A 17,042-nucleotide genomic window follows, 5' to 3' on the forward strand; every position below is an offset into this window, starting at 1 on the left:
CAGGCTGCAGCCTGGGGCGCTGGGTCCCGGGGGGCGCTGCCCTGTGGGTATTTTTTAAAAAAATAATAATTTTTTTTTATATTTTTTTTTTCCCTTTATTCATTTTTTTTTTCGGGGTGGGGGAGGGGGGGGTCGCCGCTGGGGGGTGGAGGGCTCGACAATCAAAAGCAATGGTGGTCAGTGGTTAGCAACACACAGCCAATCGCCAGGCTGCCTGTTGCTGTGCAGCAGACAGGAAGCAGGACGTCTGCTGATCTGAGGAGAGGAGCGACGCTGGCACAACTACAGGTAATTGAAGGGGGAACTGCCCTGCATATCTATAGGGAGGGGGGGGGGGGGGAACTGCCCTGCATATCTATAGGGAGGGGGGGGGAACTGTCCTGCATATCTATAGGGAGGGGGGGGGGGAACTGTCCTGCATATCTATAGGGAGGGGGGGGGAACTGCCCTGCATATCTATAGGGAGGGGGGGGGGAACTGCCCTGCATATCTGTAGGGAGGGGGGGAACTGCCCTGCATATCTATAGGGAGGGGGGGAACTGCCCTGCATATCTATAGGGAGGGGGGGGGAACTGCCCTGCATATCTATAGGGAGGGGGGGAACTGCCCTGCATATCTATAGGGAGGGGGGGGAACTGCCCTGCATATCTATGGGGGGAACTGCCCTGCATATCTATAAGGAGGGGGGGAACTGCCCTGCATATCTATAAGGAGGGGGGGGGAACTGCCCTGCATATCTATAGGGAGGGGTAACTGCCCTGCATATCTATAGGAAGGGGGGGGGGAACTACCCTGCATATCTATAGGGAGGGGGGGAACTACCCTGCATATCTATAGAGAGGGGGGGAACTACCCTGCATATCTATAGGGAGGGGGGGGACTACCCTGCATATCTATAGGGAGGGAGAGGGGGGACTGTCATGCATATGTATAGGGAGGGAGAGGGGGACTGTCATACAAATCTATAGGGTGGGAGGGGGGGGGGGGGCTGCCATGAAAATCTATAGGGAGGGAGAGAGGTTGATATGTATGAAGGAGGGCAGAGGAGGGGGGCTGATATATGTGACTGGGGGAGTTTTGATGTGACGGGGGGGGATAGCTAGCTAGCAGAGTGGAGGTAAGGAAAATAGCTGCAAGGGGGATGGATGCAGGGTGGGAGGTAAAGAAAATGGCTGCAGCAGGGGTTAAGGAAAATGGCTGTGGGGGGGTTGTGGTTAAGGAAAATGGCTGCAGGGGGTATGTAAAAAATAGAGCAGCTTTGGGGGGCAGAATCTCATGATTGTGTGGTGGTCACATGGGTGGTCTCAGCAATCACTAGAATACTAAATATTAGTGAGATGGGGCTGGTAGAGGTTTGTATTTGATTGACAACAAATATTCAGATATTGCTAATATATGCCTGTCCAATGGGGTACTTTTAGCTGGCCATAATGGAGTGTTTTGTTTTAACTAAAGGGCCTAATCATTCAGGGTTTGCATTATAATACATTTTTGCATTTTCAAAACAGGACGCCAACTTTCCAGAAGCCAGCGAGAGGATAACAAAGTTGCAAGAGAGAAGAGCAAGAACAGGTAAGAGACAATGGCACAATCTGTCTAAATTTGAATGCTGGAGAATACACCTGAACATTCATATTCAGGAGTGTTCCTATACACCTATATATTCGGAGGGGGGGGCGCTGCGGCCATATTAGCCTAGGGCGGCCAGAACCCTTAATCAGGCCCTGTCCACACTGGTGATTTATTATGGTGTCCTTACGTTCACCAGAACCACTTATTAATGTTTCACACTTAAATCATATACACAAGAATCACGGAGAACACACTAGATCAGGGGTCAGGGAACTTTTTTACCTTTTACCCCCAAATATATTTAGATACGCCAACGTTACCCCCTTGATTTGAAAGGAAGGAAATCATATATTATTAATTATTGGAATTCCAAATTTTATTGAATCTATTCAAAAAAATTTTGAAAGCTTCAACTTCAAAACTTCATGTTTTGGAGAAATGATGTTGCTTCATGTTTGATACGAGAGCATCAATATTGGGGATTTCTCGGCTTTGTTTTTATGTTCGTTAGAGTGGAAAATCCTTGTTCGCAAAGGTAGGTTTTTGCAAAAGGCAGCAACCGTTTGCCTCCTCTTGTGCAATTTTGAATGCTTTTGCAGCTGCCTCCTCATGTGCAATTTTGAATGCCTTTGCAGCTGTTGACATCCAAAAATATGACAGATCTGCTTTGTTTTCAAATGCAATATGTGCTTCATTATTGCCTCTGCCAACCCTTGAGGCTCTTCTGGTACAACAGCAATTTCACATTTAAAGGGGTCTACAATCTAACTGACAACATGTGAATCGGCAGCATTACCCCCATGAATTTAATTTTTACCCCATTTGGGGTAATTTACCCCTGTTCCCTGACCACTGCACTAGATTAATTTAATCTGAAAAATCCTTCCAAGACTTAGTTACAAAAATTAAGAACAAAACATACAATATGTTGTACAAATAGGTTTCAGAAAATAAAATAGGAAATAAAATCAGAGTTACTACTTACTAGTGTTATGTGCATATTGTCGCTAACCAATAATGATTGTCGAATCTCGATTTGTGTTTCCAACGCACAAAGATTTATTCTCAAAAAGTAGCAGGAAATATTCAAGCGAAATTATAATAAGTACAGCCGTTACTTATCGCAGGCGCTCTTGATCCAGTGTACAGTCATTCAATCCTGAAGTCTGGGGACCAGATGTCTGAACACTAGATGAGGAGCTGCTGCTTATATGCACACAGAAATACGGTAAAACAATGCAGATGGTATAGCTTGCTTCTATTGGTCCAGGTTTCAGGAAGGTCCAAGGGGTTGTCAATCATTGGCTAGTTCAACCTAAAGAATCCAAAGGAGGGGGTCATCTCTCCAGGGGGTATGCTCCGATCTTCCCGCCAAGATTCCTTAGTCTTAATAGTCCATAACTCCTTATCATTCATAACTTGCGTATGCACTCTGCGATTCCTTCGCAGAGTGAACCGGACAGTAACAAATGTTAAGGGGATTGTTATGATACCACACATGATATGATTCCTTCAACCTGTACCATATGTTTTACTGATATACCTTATAATATTACACTTAAATACTACTATATTTCGACATAAATGACTATGTGTTGCAACTACCATTAATGTGTACTATTTTACAAGTATGCGTGTTTGTGCAAATGTATGTAAAAGGCTAAATACTGTTGCTGCCACGTGTTGCAGCTGCGTACGCCCTTTTACGTCGTAGCGTGCCGTACACATCTTTTCAGACAAAGACAACCAAGTTTGCTCGATTTTAATTGAAATGACTTTATCCAATTTGCTGACTTCGACAGCTCCACCCTTTGATAGTGTAATAAACTATCACCCAATCACCGTTTCAAGTTCAGGGTTATACAACACTTCTTCACAGACCATGATCTCGGTATCTGGTACCACCCTTTCAGTTTCAATCTCAGTGTTTCTTCTAGGAGACCATTTTCCACACTTCAACACAGTAGGAACACATTTGACACATAAACCAATCGCTAAGATGACACCCAGTATAAGGAGAAGGAGCTTACCTACACTAGCAACCATTTCCTGTACCCACTTCCCCAGACCGGAAAACCATTTCACAGGGTTCAACCACGAGAACCTGCCACCTTTTCCCCGACCTCATATAACGAAGAATTATGGTTCCTTCAAAATTCCCATTTCAGTTGCAGAATTTCTTTCATCTTCCGGTCTATAACCTCCTTAGGGTCATCTGTATTATTGGTGATGTACGTGCAACATTTGACACCGAACTGGGCGGCCAGTGTTACACAGTACCCACCAGTAATAGAGGTGAGATAATTTAGTACCAGTCTATGTTGCACCAACTCCTTCTTGTACGCTTGTAACTCCCTTCCAGTATACCTGAAAGTGTCATCATACATCTCGGTGATATTGTCTATTAATTTAGCTAGGTCTTGGATATATTTAAAGTTTAACGTTCCCCGAGCGGTCATGGTGAGATCTAGAGCAACCATAACTTGAAAACCAGTGGTCTCACTAATCAGTTTTGTAGCTATGGGTTCCTCACCAGGAATCATATTTCTCTTGCCACGGTGTTCATACTGTGTGTGTATGTATGGTGGTGATGTAGTCTTGTGAATACCAACCATTTCTTCATGAGTAATAGTCATGATTTCAGGAACCAGTTTAGCTAAGAAACACAAGCCCTTGGAACTCTGAGTCACCCAGGAATAAGCTTTCCTTCCACAAACAAAATACACATCATCAGGGAGAACATAAGGAACAGTATGCCCATTAATTATATCACACAGAGTTTTGATAAAACTAACCATGCCCAGTGTCTTTATTTGCTCAAGACATGTATCCGCATGGATGACATTCTTACAATTATCTATAGAGACTTTTCCAATAGATACTTTCTTATGTTTGGTTATACGCCCTAATTTGTGACTTCCATTAACATTCCTGCCTATTGGTGACCTTGTGAGTCTCCCCCTAAATTGAGTGTGGCGAGCCATTGTCTGATCTGATGGGTCAGCTTCCCAATTCTCCAGACGTTTTGCATGAGAGATATTCAGGCACAGCAAAGATCTGTCTACAGAGTATTGTCGAAGCGTTAGACTAGGGGACCTAGGGTTATTGTACCTCCCCTCTATGGGCCTCCCACCCCTCAATTCGAGTACTTCGGAGATGTTTAATGGGAATGGCACTAGTCCTATGTTATGCTGCCCCTGCGGCACGTGAGATCACACCCAGCACTCGGTTTGGTTTAGCACCTTACCCACCAGGGAGTGATAATCCTCCAAAGGATGCCCGCCCACATTCAGATTACCGGTGGACTGACATCGCTGGATGCATCTCTCTTCAATGAGGGAGTCGCAGAACTTGCAGATACAATACTCATCAGACAATAGCCCCTCACACTGCCTCCGAGTTCCTGAGCTAGCAGACCTTTTCAAAACCCCCGGACCAAGCTTGATAATGGGCTGCTCTGAGTATCCTAATAACTTTTCCTCTGCCTCCATCTCACCCGCATCACTCCCAAAACCCTCCTCCGTCCTCCATCTTTCTTCACAAAAATAGAATGTCCTAGAAAGAGTAAAAACAAGGAAAATCCTGGAACAAAAGAAAAACAAAAACCGCCACTCCATCGCTGGAAAGATAGTTCTGAGGCAACGTCTCTGGTTCAGGTGCCTCAACTGCAGGCTTTAGGTCTCCCGGAACAGGCTCACAAGTGACAGTTCTATGTCGTCGGTCTGAGTTTTGTCTTGCACTTTCTCCGGATTATGGACTCTCCTGCAGTGGGTGGAATGGACCCAAGTGTCTCTCTCTGCAACCTTCAGTGATGTAGTACTGGTCAGCAGCACTTGGTACGGGCCTTCCCAACGGTCTGTTAAACAACCTGAACGTAAGAAATTGCGGATCATAACATAGTCTCCAGGTTCAACATCATGACAGTTCGTCTCTGGCATACCAGGTGACAGCATTTTTAGTTTTTGTTGTTGTTGTTTCAGCTGTCTACTCATTCCTTTAAGATATTGTACAGTCACTTCATTATTACACTTTAAGTCGTCTTGTGGACTCACGATCAAATGAGGTTGTCGTCCGAACAGTATCTCAAAGGGGGACAGATTAAGGGGAGGTCTAGGAGTGGTTCGAATGCTATGGAGGACCAACGGCAAAGCCTCAGGCCAGGCCAACCCAGTTTCAGCCATTATCTTACCAAGCTTGTTCTTTATAGTACCGTTTACTCTCTCCACCTTACCACTGGCTTGTGGTCGGTAAGGGGTGTGAAGTCTGCTACTGATTCCCATGAGTTTACACATATTTTGGAAGATATCACCAGTAAAATGGGTACCCCTATCACTTTCAATGATTCTAGGGATACCGAACCTACACACAAAGTCTTGTACAATTTTCTTTGCAGTGAACACAGCAGTATTAGTGGCTGCCGGATATGCTTCTACCCAACCGGAAAACACATCCATACACACTAACACATACTTTAGATTCCTGCACGGTGGTAATTGGATATAGTCAATTTGTATTACCTGAAAAGGTCCGTCTGTAGGAGGGATGTGGGATGGCTCATTTGGAATAGTTTTCCCAACATTTTTCCTCAAACAAGTAAGACATGACATTGCTTTCTTACCAGCTTGAGAGGAAAATCCGGGAGCACACCAGTATGCTCTCACCAGTTTGCGCATACCTTCTTTACCCAGGTGAGTCAGGCCGTGTGCTGCTTCAGCCAGGCTTGGATAGTATGTTCGGGGAGCTACAGGCTTACCTTGTCCATCCCTCCAGAGTCCTGAGGACTCTTGACCACATCCCTTCGCCTTCCAGACCGCCTTTTCCTGCAGGGAACACAAATTTTGCATTTCAAATAATTTCTGCATGTCTAATGTCTGAAAAACCATCATAGTCTCGGTCGATACAGTCATAGGTTGCCCTGCTGCCCATTTAGCAGCTTCGTCTGCCCTGTTGTTGCCCAGTGACACTGGGTCTTCTTCAAAGGTATGGGCTTTGCACTTTATGACGGCTATTGTTCTGAGTAACTGTATCGCTGTCAGAAGTCCTTTTATGTGTTGTGAATGTGCTACTGGTGTACCTGCTGCTGTCGTAAAGTTTCTAAGACGCCAAAGGGCCCCAAAATCGTGCACTACCCCGAAGGCGTACCTAGAGTCAGTATATATATTGGCTGATTTACCCTCTGCCAATTCACACGCTCTCCTTAGTGCTACTAGTTCCGCCACTTGGGCTGAGACAGGTGGACCAAGGGGTTCAGCTTATACCACATCCTGATCGTCTACAACAGCGTAACCAGTACATAGCTCTCCTGTCTCTGTCTGTCTATGGCAACTTCCGTCTGTATAAATCGTAAAATCTACATTTTCTAAGGGGGTGTCACGTATGTCGGGCCTTGCAGTAAAGGTCTGATTCAGGTGTTCCATACAGTCATGCGTGTCAGTATTCTTGCCTAACTCATCATCAACCAGGGTCTCCTTACCTCCCACCCTTTGTGTCTCTTGAGACACATACGGAAGATATGTAGCTGGATTTAAGGTGTTACATCGTTTGATGGTGATGTTTGAGGGTGCCATCAGAGCTAGTTCCCATTTTGTGAATCTAGCTGAAGAAACATGTCTGGTTTGGGCTGAGTTTAACAGAGCTGATACAGCATGGGGTGTATAGATGATTGAATTATGACCTAATACTACATCTTCGCTCTTACTAGAAGGGCCGTTGCTGCTACACTTCTGAGACATGTTGGGAGTGATCTTGCCACATTGTCTAATTGTGCACTGTAGTATGCTACCGGTCTGCTAGCGTCACCATGTTTCTGTGCGAGGACACCTGCTGCACAACCATCAGCTTCCGTACAGTATATCTCAAAAGGCTTTTCGTAATCAGGTATTCCCAATGCAGGTGCTCTAGTCAGACTATCTTTAAGGTTAAAGAATGCTTGCTCTGACTCTTCTGTGTGTACAACATGTTCTGGTTTTGAGGAAGAGACTAGCTTCTGCAATGGTAATGCCAGAATAGAAAAACCTGGGATCCAGGATCTACAGTATCCACACATCCCCAGGAAGGTATGAATCTGCTTCTGGCTCTGCGGCAGAGTCATGTGTTGTATAGCCTCAATCCTGTCGGTTGTCAGGTGTCTTAGCCCCTTAGTGAGGCAGTGTCCTAAGTATTTGACCTTAGTCTGACATGGCTGTAATTTGTCCTTTGCCACCTTGTGCCCTGTTTGTGAAAGATGAAGCAACAACAATTTAGTGTCATGTAAACATGACATTAAAGAATCAGAGCACAGCAACAAATCGTCCACATATTGAATTAGAACAGACCCATTGTGGGGTTGAAAGGATTGCAAACAGTCATGTAAGGCTTGGGAGAAAATACTGGGGCTGTCAATGAACCCCTGGGGAAGTCTGGTCCATGTGTATTGCACTCCCCGGTAGGAGAATGCAAAAAGGTATTGGCAGTCAGGGTGAAGAGGGACTGAGAAGAAAGCAGAACATAGATCAATGACAGTAAAGTGACTAGCAGACGGTGGAATCTGTGTGAGGATGACAGCTGGATTCGGCACTACGGGGAATTGGCTCTCAACAACTTTATTAATTCCCCTTAAGTCCTGGACTAATCTATAGCCCCTCTCCCCACTCTTCTTCACAGGATGGGACTATTTGCTGTACTGGCTGTACGAATTAAAATCCCTTGTTGTAACAGCCTCTCAATAACAGGATATACCCCTAGTTCCACCTCTGGTTTTAATGGATACTGTGGGATTTTTGGAGCTATCCTACCACTTTTTAGATTGACCATGACAGGTGCTACATTTGCCATCAGTCCAGTGTCCTGTCCATCTCTGGTCCATAGTGAACCTGGTATTTCCAGCAACATCCCCTTTACTTGAGATGGACTTTGTTCTATAAATGGATAGTGTAACATTTGAGGGGTGTCCAATATATCCTGTACCTCATGTGCGACTCTCTCGGGTATATCTAAGAACACACCGTCTGATGTACAGTATATGACACATCCCATTTTACATAACAAGTCTCTCCCTAGCAAGTTAGTAGGAGCCGCTGCAGCCAAAAGAAACGAATGTTTCGTATGCAGGGGCCCGATCGTAACTTCAGCGGGTTTAGTTAGAGGATAATGTAACACTCTTCCCGTTACCCCCATAGCTGGAATAGTTTTACTGGTCACCTGTAGATTGAAAGGAGAGGTTATCACAGATCTGGCCGCCCCTGTATCTACAAGAAAAGTTTGTTTCCTACCAGCTATGTCAACTATCATTGTTGGTTCTTCTATCTGACTCTCAGTTAACCTCACTGGCTGTAGACTACAGATATGACCTGACCCCTAGCGCTGACTATCGTTTTCCCGCGCAGCATTTGCTGCTATAATATGCGCGGGTAGATATGAGTCTTCTAATCTATGAAAACTCCCCTTTGGAGGATATCTACGTGACCCACCCGTATGTGTATACTGTCTTTCTTTTTTACAATCTCTTGCGAAATGGCCTTCTTCGTTACACTTAAAACACCTGATTATTCTATATTTCTTATTATGTGGGTTGTATGCTGGTGGTCATGTATGCACTCCCTCTAAAGCCTGTATACTTACCGTCATTAACCTATCGCTTTTCTCTTTCTTTTTTCTAAAGAGATTTTTGTCATGCTCCACAGCAGACTCCCTAAGAGAATCTACTGTGATGCCTCTCCATTTAGGTAATGTGGTCTGTACTCTTGTCTTTAAACTTTCTCTGAGGCCATCCATTAATACTCCTACAGCTACCTCTCTGTGATGTGGGTCCTCACCTATGTTGGATATCCCAGTGAACCGTGTTATCGCTGCTATAGCTCTAGCAAAGTAATCTGAGGCTGTTTCACTATCCTTTTGTTTTATGGTGAAAATCTTACTCCATTTTACCACTACTGGAAAATAGATGGCTAAATGTTTGACAATTTGTTCTATATTTACTTGGTTAATCTCATCAGTCAAGGTGTCATCTTCGTCCAACAAACAATCTTTAATAAATTTTTGTATGTCATTATTGGGAGGAAGACACGCCCTCAACACTACACGCCAATCCTTATTGGTTGGTTCGTGTGCATTTCCTAAGTCTTTAACAATTTTCTGACACTTAGCCAACTCTTTTCTAGGATCTGGTAATTCAGTCATAATGGAACGTAATTCTGATCTAGTCAAGGGACAATGCATTGTAACATTCTTTAAAGGGACTACACCATCCTTATCCGCCTTCCCATTGGGAACTGATATTGTGCGGACCCACTGGTTCACTGTCTTCAGAAGTCACTACAAGATTTGCTGTTTCAATATTTAGACTGCTATCACTCCTAGTGATCACACTACTCTCACCTATCTCAGCCATTGCTCCTTTCCCATACTTATGCTGAACCTCTAGCATATTAACAGCATGAGCAATGGCTGAAATCACAGTGGGTTCATCTTCATCTTCTGATACACTGGTTTTAAACTGGCTTAAGACAGGATATAACTTAAAAATTTCTCTTTTTTCAGTTTTAATAACGGCTGTACTTACCCCTCCCGCCACATAAGGTGGCGGGGGCACGCTTGCGCTGAGTTCGCCACGCTTCTCAACGGCTACTTCCGCCGTGCGCGCGCTTTTCGCCACGCCTACTTCCGCTGTGCATTCACTGCTCTGCCACGTTGTAACGGATTTACTGGGTTCACTACTAACCTTGATTAACGCTGGCTTACCTAAGGGGCGGAGTCTAACGATCTCCTCGGTATTCACCAAGAACCGCCGCAAGGCGGGATGGGCTTTGCTGCCAGGAGTCGCAGGTCGCGGTCCTTAGGTTTGCCCCAAGGTGTAGTACAGCGGAGCAGGAGCGAGATGAGAGTAGTCGGACAGGCCGGGTCGGTACACAGGCAGGCAACGCAGACAGAATCAGGAAGCGGTCTCGGAGTCAATCAAACCGGGTCGGTACACGGGTCACAAGAACAGAAGCGAGGTCAGCTAGCCGGGTCGGTACACAGAGGACAACGGAATCCAGAAGAGTGAACAAGCCGGGTCCGTACACTGGGAGTCAATACACACGAAGCAGGAACAAGGAAGGACACAGGAATCAGGAGCCAGGAACTGGTAAGTTGCTCTGACACTTTCCAAGTGTCAGAGCTAGGTTTTTATGCAGAGTCCCATTTGAATTCCCCGCCCTGGGTGATCATGTGACCGCCCTAGGTAGCGGTCACGTGATGCTGAACCCGGAAGTGCGGCTTCCGGGTCCGACGGAGCGGTGGGGGAGCGTGGAAAGGTAAGTATCGTAACACACGTGTTACCTTCCATTTGCCTCAACTTTTAAACAATCATTATGTTTATTCCTCACTTTCGTAGACTTAATCAACCATACTTTATCTTTTTCAGTATTTAGTACCTCTGCATTAAAACGCCCTATTGTTGGGAAAGGCCTATCACAATCTTTGGTCATCTTGACCCACGTGTCACAATACACAGTTGCGTATGCACCATATTTCTTACACATGAGAAACCTCGCTGAACCAATAGGCCCTTCCTTAGGCAGTACACTGGCCATCTCTAGCGTATGCTTAGCACCCATGTTGAACAATACCTTCTACACTAAACACAGACACACCGCATTGCTCTGTTCTTTCCGGCCAACAATACCCTTTTATGTGGAACACAGACACACCGCAATGCTCTGTTCTTTCCACCCAACAATTTCAACCCTGTTGCTACAATCACCGCTAGAGATCTCTAATGCCCCGGTGGACGTATTTCCAAATAGCCGCGTCCACTCGCTTACTCTTGTTCCGAACAAGAATCCCTAACACAGAAATAGTTTCTCGATAGCCCGGCTAGCTCAAATTTCTGTTGAGTTTATTATAACTGGTATCACCAAGTCGATACAATCAACCAGCCTTTCCAATATAATTCCTCCACGCACTTCCAATTTTACCCTCGCGGTTGTGTTTACCGTGAGGTTAGATCGCACCGCCTACTTACTAATTATCAGTAAACCTTGCGATCTATTGGTGGCGAATCGCGAAAACCCGGTTTTCGCACTCGGTATACCTGCCCTGTATACCGGCCTTCAGTTGGGCAACCTGCCTCGTCAGACAGCAACTGAGCACAATCCACAATAAAACAGTGTATCTACGTTACAAAATCACACACTATACACCTTTTCTGCGCAGAAAATCAAAAGTTACCAACAATAGTAATAATGTCTCAGAGGCTTTCACAAGTAATTATACTATACACATATATAACTATCAAAACGATTGTTTAACCACGTGGAAAATCTACCGGAAGTCCGTGTACGCACAGCAGGAAATACACATACGCTAAGCAATGCAATACAGTTAAAACGCACAATGACAGTAAAAAGAAACAGTTTTCTCTTTTGTCCCTAGGTTCTAGTTAGCGTGCCCTAGACAATGCAAAACGGACATTCGGTTTCACAACACAGAGTAAAATTTAGGTTTTGAACACATTGCGTTGTTACCCGTATATGACGCGTCTCCACCCTTTGTTGCGGAACCGAAATCCGTTGGTCTTGCTTATCGTCCGGCAACGAAACCTCCAAAACTCACGAGCCCCCAAATTGTTATGTGCGTATTGTCGCTAACCAATAACGATTGTCGAATCTCGATTTGTGTTTCCAACGCACAAAGATTTATTCTCAAAAAGTAGCAGGAAATATTCAAGCAAAATTATAATAAGTACAGCCGTTACTTATCGCAGGCGCTCTGGGTCCAGTGTACAGTCATTCAGTCCTGAAGTCTGGGGACAAGATGTCTGAACACTAGATGAGGAGCTGCTGCTTATATGCACACAGAAATACAGTAAAACAATGCAGATGGTATAGCTTGCTTCTATTGGTCCAGGTTTCAGGAAGGTCCAAGGGGTTGTCAATCATTGGCTAGTTCAACCTAAAGAATCCAAAGGAGGGGGTCATCTCTCCAGGTGGTATGCTCCGATCTTCCCGCCAAGATTCCTTAGTTATAATAGTCCATAACTCCTTATAATTCATAACTTGCGTATGCACTCTGCTATTCCTTCGCAGAGTGAACCGGACAGTAGCAAATGTTAAGGGGATTGTTATGATACCACACATGATATGATTCCTTTAACCTGTACCATATGTTTTACTGATATGCATATAACTTATAATATTACACTTAAATACTACTATATTTCGACATAAATGACTATGTGTTGCAACTACCATTAATGTGTACTATTTTACAAGTATGCGTGTTTGTGTGAATGTATGTAAAAGGCTAAATACTGATGCTGCCACGTGTTGCAGCTGTGTACGCCCTTTTACGCCGCAGCGTGCCCTTTCACGCCATAGCGTGCCGTGCGCATCTTTTCAGACAAAGACAACCAAGTTTGCTCAATTTTAATTGAAATTACTTTATCCAATTTGCTGACTTCGACACTAGTTAAAACCTGGTGTGTTATTGAAAAAATTGATAAACATGGTACGTTTCATTCTTGATAGACCCCCTCATGAAAATGCACACATTATTGTTTAAGGCAGAAGATTTTAAATCTTTTTTTCTCACATAGTTCTCAGCCCCACCTTTGGAGTTTAGCTGTCAATAAGGACAAATTGATCTCCCAAATGTCACAGGGCTTTCGGAGTGAGCTAGGGATGTCCTGAGCTCTGGAATGTTCACAGGACCTGATTTTGCACCTTTGCTCGTTCTGCTTGAGTGACTAGATGGTTTACAACTTTGGGGCTTCAAAATCCTCCAGGATCCTATCTCTCCCTGATCTGGCTGTTTTCAACAGTTTAAAGACACTTGCATAAGTTCAAACTCAAGTCATCTAGCAAAGCACATGTTGAGATTACATTAAAAGGTTACATACAATATACGTTGTCCTACATATATTCAACAGAAAATAAGAATCAGTCATTAGATATACTACTTAATCGTCACAGTCACCAAGGCTTTCTTTATTGTTAGATGCTGTTAATGCTGCTGCATTACAGTAACCACAAACACATTCCTCACTAGCATTGCAATTTTCATTCCAATAACTTATTTAAGATATGTTCCCCAGAACTCTTAGATTGTAAAATCATTTAGCCATCTCATAGCCATCTTTACCTATTATTTCAGTCATTGTATGTTATTTTGTCTGTTATGATTTCCTCAATGTACAGCACTGTGTAATATATCAGCTCTTCATAAATAAAAGATTATATTAGTAACGTTTATAGCACACTCTAGTTAAAAAAGCAAAAATGTTATTTCCCAGGAAAAAATCCCCAGAAAAAACACTTTCCACAATTTCTATGCATACCAATTTTTATTCAGATCCGTTTTGCTATTTCAAACTTATTAGCATCTAGAAATAGAATGTTATCATAGAGGCATCCGTTATATCTTAACTATACTAATTGCTAACGTGTATTATGTATTATTTCAGAGTAACATCTCAATTGCATCAGGCCTCCTTTCCCTGATTGAATCTGATGCCTACCCAATTGTGTCTGATACATGGATGGAGAATTAGACACTGTTTTCACTTATCACATAGCCTCTCTTGTATAACTATTAAGTGTTCACAATCAAACTGATGTGTTTTCCTGATAACAAAAAGATTAATACTTTTAACGAGCTTGTGCCCATACATCATTTTTTTGTACTTCTTGTCTGTCAAAATATTTATCTATATTACTTTTATTTATGTAAGTAAAATAGGGTTCTTCCATATATATGTAAGCTTATGTGTGGTCTTATTTATTTGTGTACTAGGTGACAATATCTACTTCATTCCTACAAATGCTTGGACAGGTGAGTCAAAATTAGACTTTTATCCTCGCATTGTATTGTTTATGCTGTTGTTAAAATTTCTTAATTTATTTCAACTCCCAAAAAACAATAAATCAGTGAAATGTGCTTATAGTAAAAAAACAAAACAATTTTCATTATTTTCCAATGAGAGCAGCCAATGCTTTTCTTCTATTTAATTGATTTTTGGAGTGTCATCCCAACCATAGAAGTTTCTTGCTTCATTAGAGCAAAACAGTGTGTGTGTATTTACATAGTAACACAGTTGATGAGGTTGAAAAAAGGACACCAGTCCATCAAGTTCAACCTATTATGGATCTCCTGTGATCCCTCTCTTATATTTGAAATTGATCTAGATGAAGCAACCGCCAATCTGTTTCAAACGGGTAAAATCCCTCCTGACCCAATATTACAGTCCTATTTCTCCCTGGATCCACTACTATTCTTCATTTTAATTAACGGTCATAACCCAGGATACCCTTTATAACTGAAAATTTGTCTAACCATTGTTAAACATATCAATTGAATCTGCCACCACAACCTTCCCTGGCAGTGAATTCCATATCTTGACTGCCCTTACTGTAAAGAACCTTCCTTTGCTGATTATGAAGCTCTTCTAACCTTAGGGGGTGACAGTGTGTCATGTGAACAGTCCTTGTGGTAAAATGTTCCCATGAAAGTTCTCTATATTGACCCTTAATGTATTTGTACATCGTAATCATATCCTCTCTTAGACGCCTCTTTTCTAAAGTAAACATGCCTAAATTAGCTAACCTTTTCTCATAATTTAATGACTCCATACCCTTAATCAATTTTGTTGCCCTTCTCTGAACCCTTTCTTGTTCCAAAATGTATTTTTTTTATAGTGGTGTCCAGAACTGTGGTCTTACCAACGATTTATATAGTGGCAAAATGACACTGTCTTCCCTTGCATCTTTGCCCCTTTTTATGCATGCCAATATTTTATTGGCCCTTACAACTGTGCTTGACATTGAGCACAATTGCTAAGTCTACTGTCTATGAGCACTCTCAAATCCTTTTCCATTATAGATTCCCCTAAATTTATCCCATTTAATTTAAAGATTGTGTGCTTGTTTTTGATCCATAAATGCATAACCTTACATTTATCTATGTTAAACTTCAGCTTCCATTTAGCCGCTCAATCTCCCAGTTTATTGAAATCCCTCTGCAGAGAAACTACATCTTGTTCTGATTTTATTATCTTACAAAGTTTGGTGTCATCTGCAACAATGGAAACTTTGCTCCCTAAATCACCATGGTCATTAATAAATATATTAAAAAGGAGTGACCCCAGAATGGAACCTTAAGGTACTTGTCACGGGCACTAGGAGTCCTTACCCAGGGATCACCAGGTGATGGACTTACCAGAGCAGTATAGATGGTAATATGGTACTCTGGTAGCGGGGTGATCACGGAACAGGAGACAACAGATGGTAGAGAATGCTCGTGGAAAGTCTATGACTAGCAGCACTGGTAATATATAGGTAGTAGTACACGAGGAACTGAATGGACAAAGGAAACGTGAGGGTAGTCAGTGGTCTGCGGTAGCAAGTTGTACCACTGCTATGGTGAGGAGGAATGTCCAGAAGCAACGAGGAGGTGATGGAAGTCAGCGGTCTGCGTTTAGCAAGTTGTACCGCTGTCTAGGTGAGGAAACGGAATCCAGGTGAAGGTATCCGGGAAGTCAGTGGTCTGCATAAGAAAGTTGTACCACTGCTATATGGAAGGATACTGAAACAGGAATCAGTGGTCTGCCTCTAGCAAGTTGTACCACTGAAATATATATGTGAGGAGGAGCACGGGGAGATAAATGTAATGCAGAGTATACACGGGCACACTGAACTTGATCCCACGATGATATGCACAAGGTAGTAATGACAGAGCAGCACTGCACAAATATACAAAGTCTCAGGAACTATCCAGACTAAAAGGTAACACAGTCAAATGATGGCATTAGTCTCAGTGGATAGGCAACTTCAGAGAAGAACAACTCAGTCCAGCAAGGTATGCAATACACGAGCACAGTCAATGATAAGTATGCATACCGTGGTTCAGAAGAGCAGGCTGTCAGAAGGGAGTGCAGATATACCTGAGCGGCAGGAGGCCGGCAGGATGCGAAGTCCCAGGGAAATGGAAGCGGTAAACAAGTAGGTGCAGCGCACAGGTAGGTAGACCAGCAACGATGGAACAATACTCAGGAAGCCGTAGCATATAGGACTGGTCACCGGGAGATCACTGAAGAGTAGAAGCAGAATCCAAGTAGAGGACAGCAGCGGAGCGTTGATCCAATGCAGACAGGCGAGTTGACACAGGCAGGAACACTGTAGAAGCACGGAGAGCGGATCAGCTGGCTGCAGACACGAGTAGAACTGAAGGGTAGCGGCAAGCAGGACACTGCAGGTACACGGAGGTAGCGGATAGGAATCAGCAGGTGCAGTCACGAAGAAACACGGGAGAGTTGAGATGAGCTGGAACTGTTGAGCACGGAGGCAGCGGATAGGAATCAGCTGGTGCAGTCTCGATGAAACACAGGAGAGTTGAAGTGAGCTGATAACTGTAGTGCACGGAGGCAGCAGATAGGAATCAGCTAATACAGTCACGATGAAACACAGGAGAGTTGAAGTGAGTAGATAACTGTAGTGCACGGAGGCAGCGGATAGGAA

At 43.5% G+C, this 17,042-nt stretch overlaps 1 protein-coding gene across 1 annotated transcript in view; it reads left to right on the top strand.

The window, feature by feature from the left end:
- LOC142121373 (GPI inositol-deacylase-like) overlaps positions 1-17,042 on the top strand; it is a 38,957-nt gene that overhangs the window by 11,012 nt on the left and 10,903 nt on the right. Inside the window, exon 5 of the mRNA XM_075194193.1 lies at positions 14,323-14,361. Coding sequence (XP_075050294.1) covers positions 14,323-14,361 — 39 coding nt within the window. The remainder of the gene's footprint in view (positions 1-14,322; positions 14,362-17,042) is intronic.

The sequence above is a fragment of the Mixophyes fleayi genome, unplaced genomic scaffold (assembly GCF_038048845.1).
Source record: "Mixophyes fleayi isolate aMixFle1 unplaced genomic scaffold, aMixFle1.hap1 Scaffold_2101, whole genome shotgun sequence".
In the NCBI taxonomy this organism is placed as follows: domain Eukaryota; kingdom Metazoa; phylum Chordata; class Amphibia; order Anura; family Limnodynastidae; genus Mixophyes; species Mixophyes fleayi.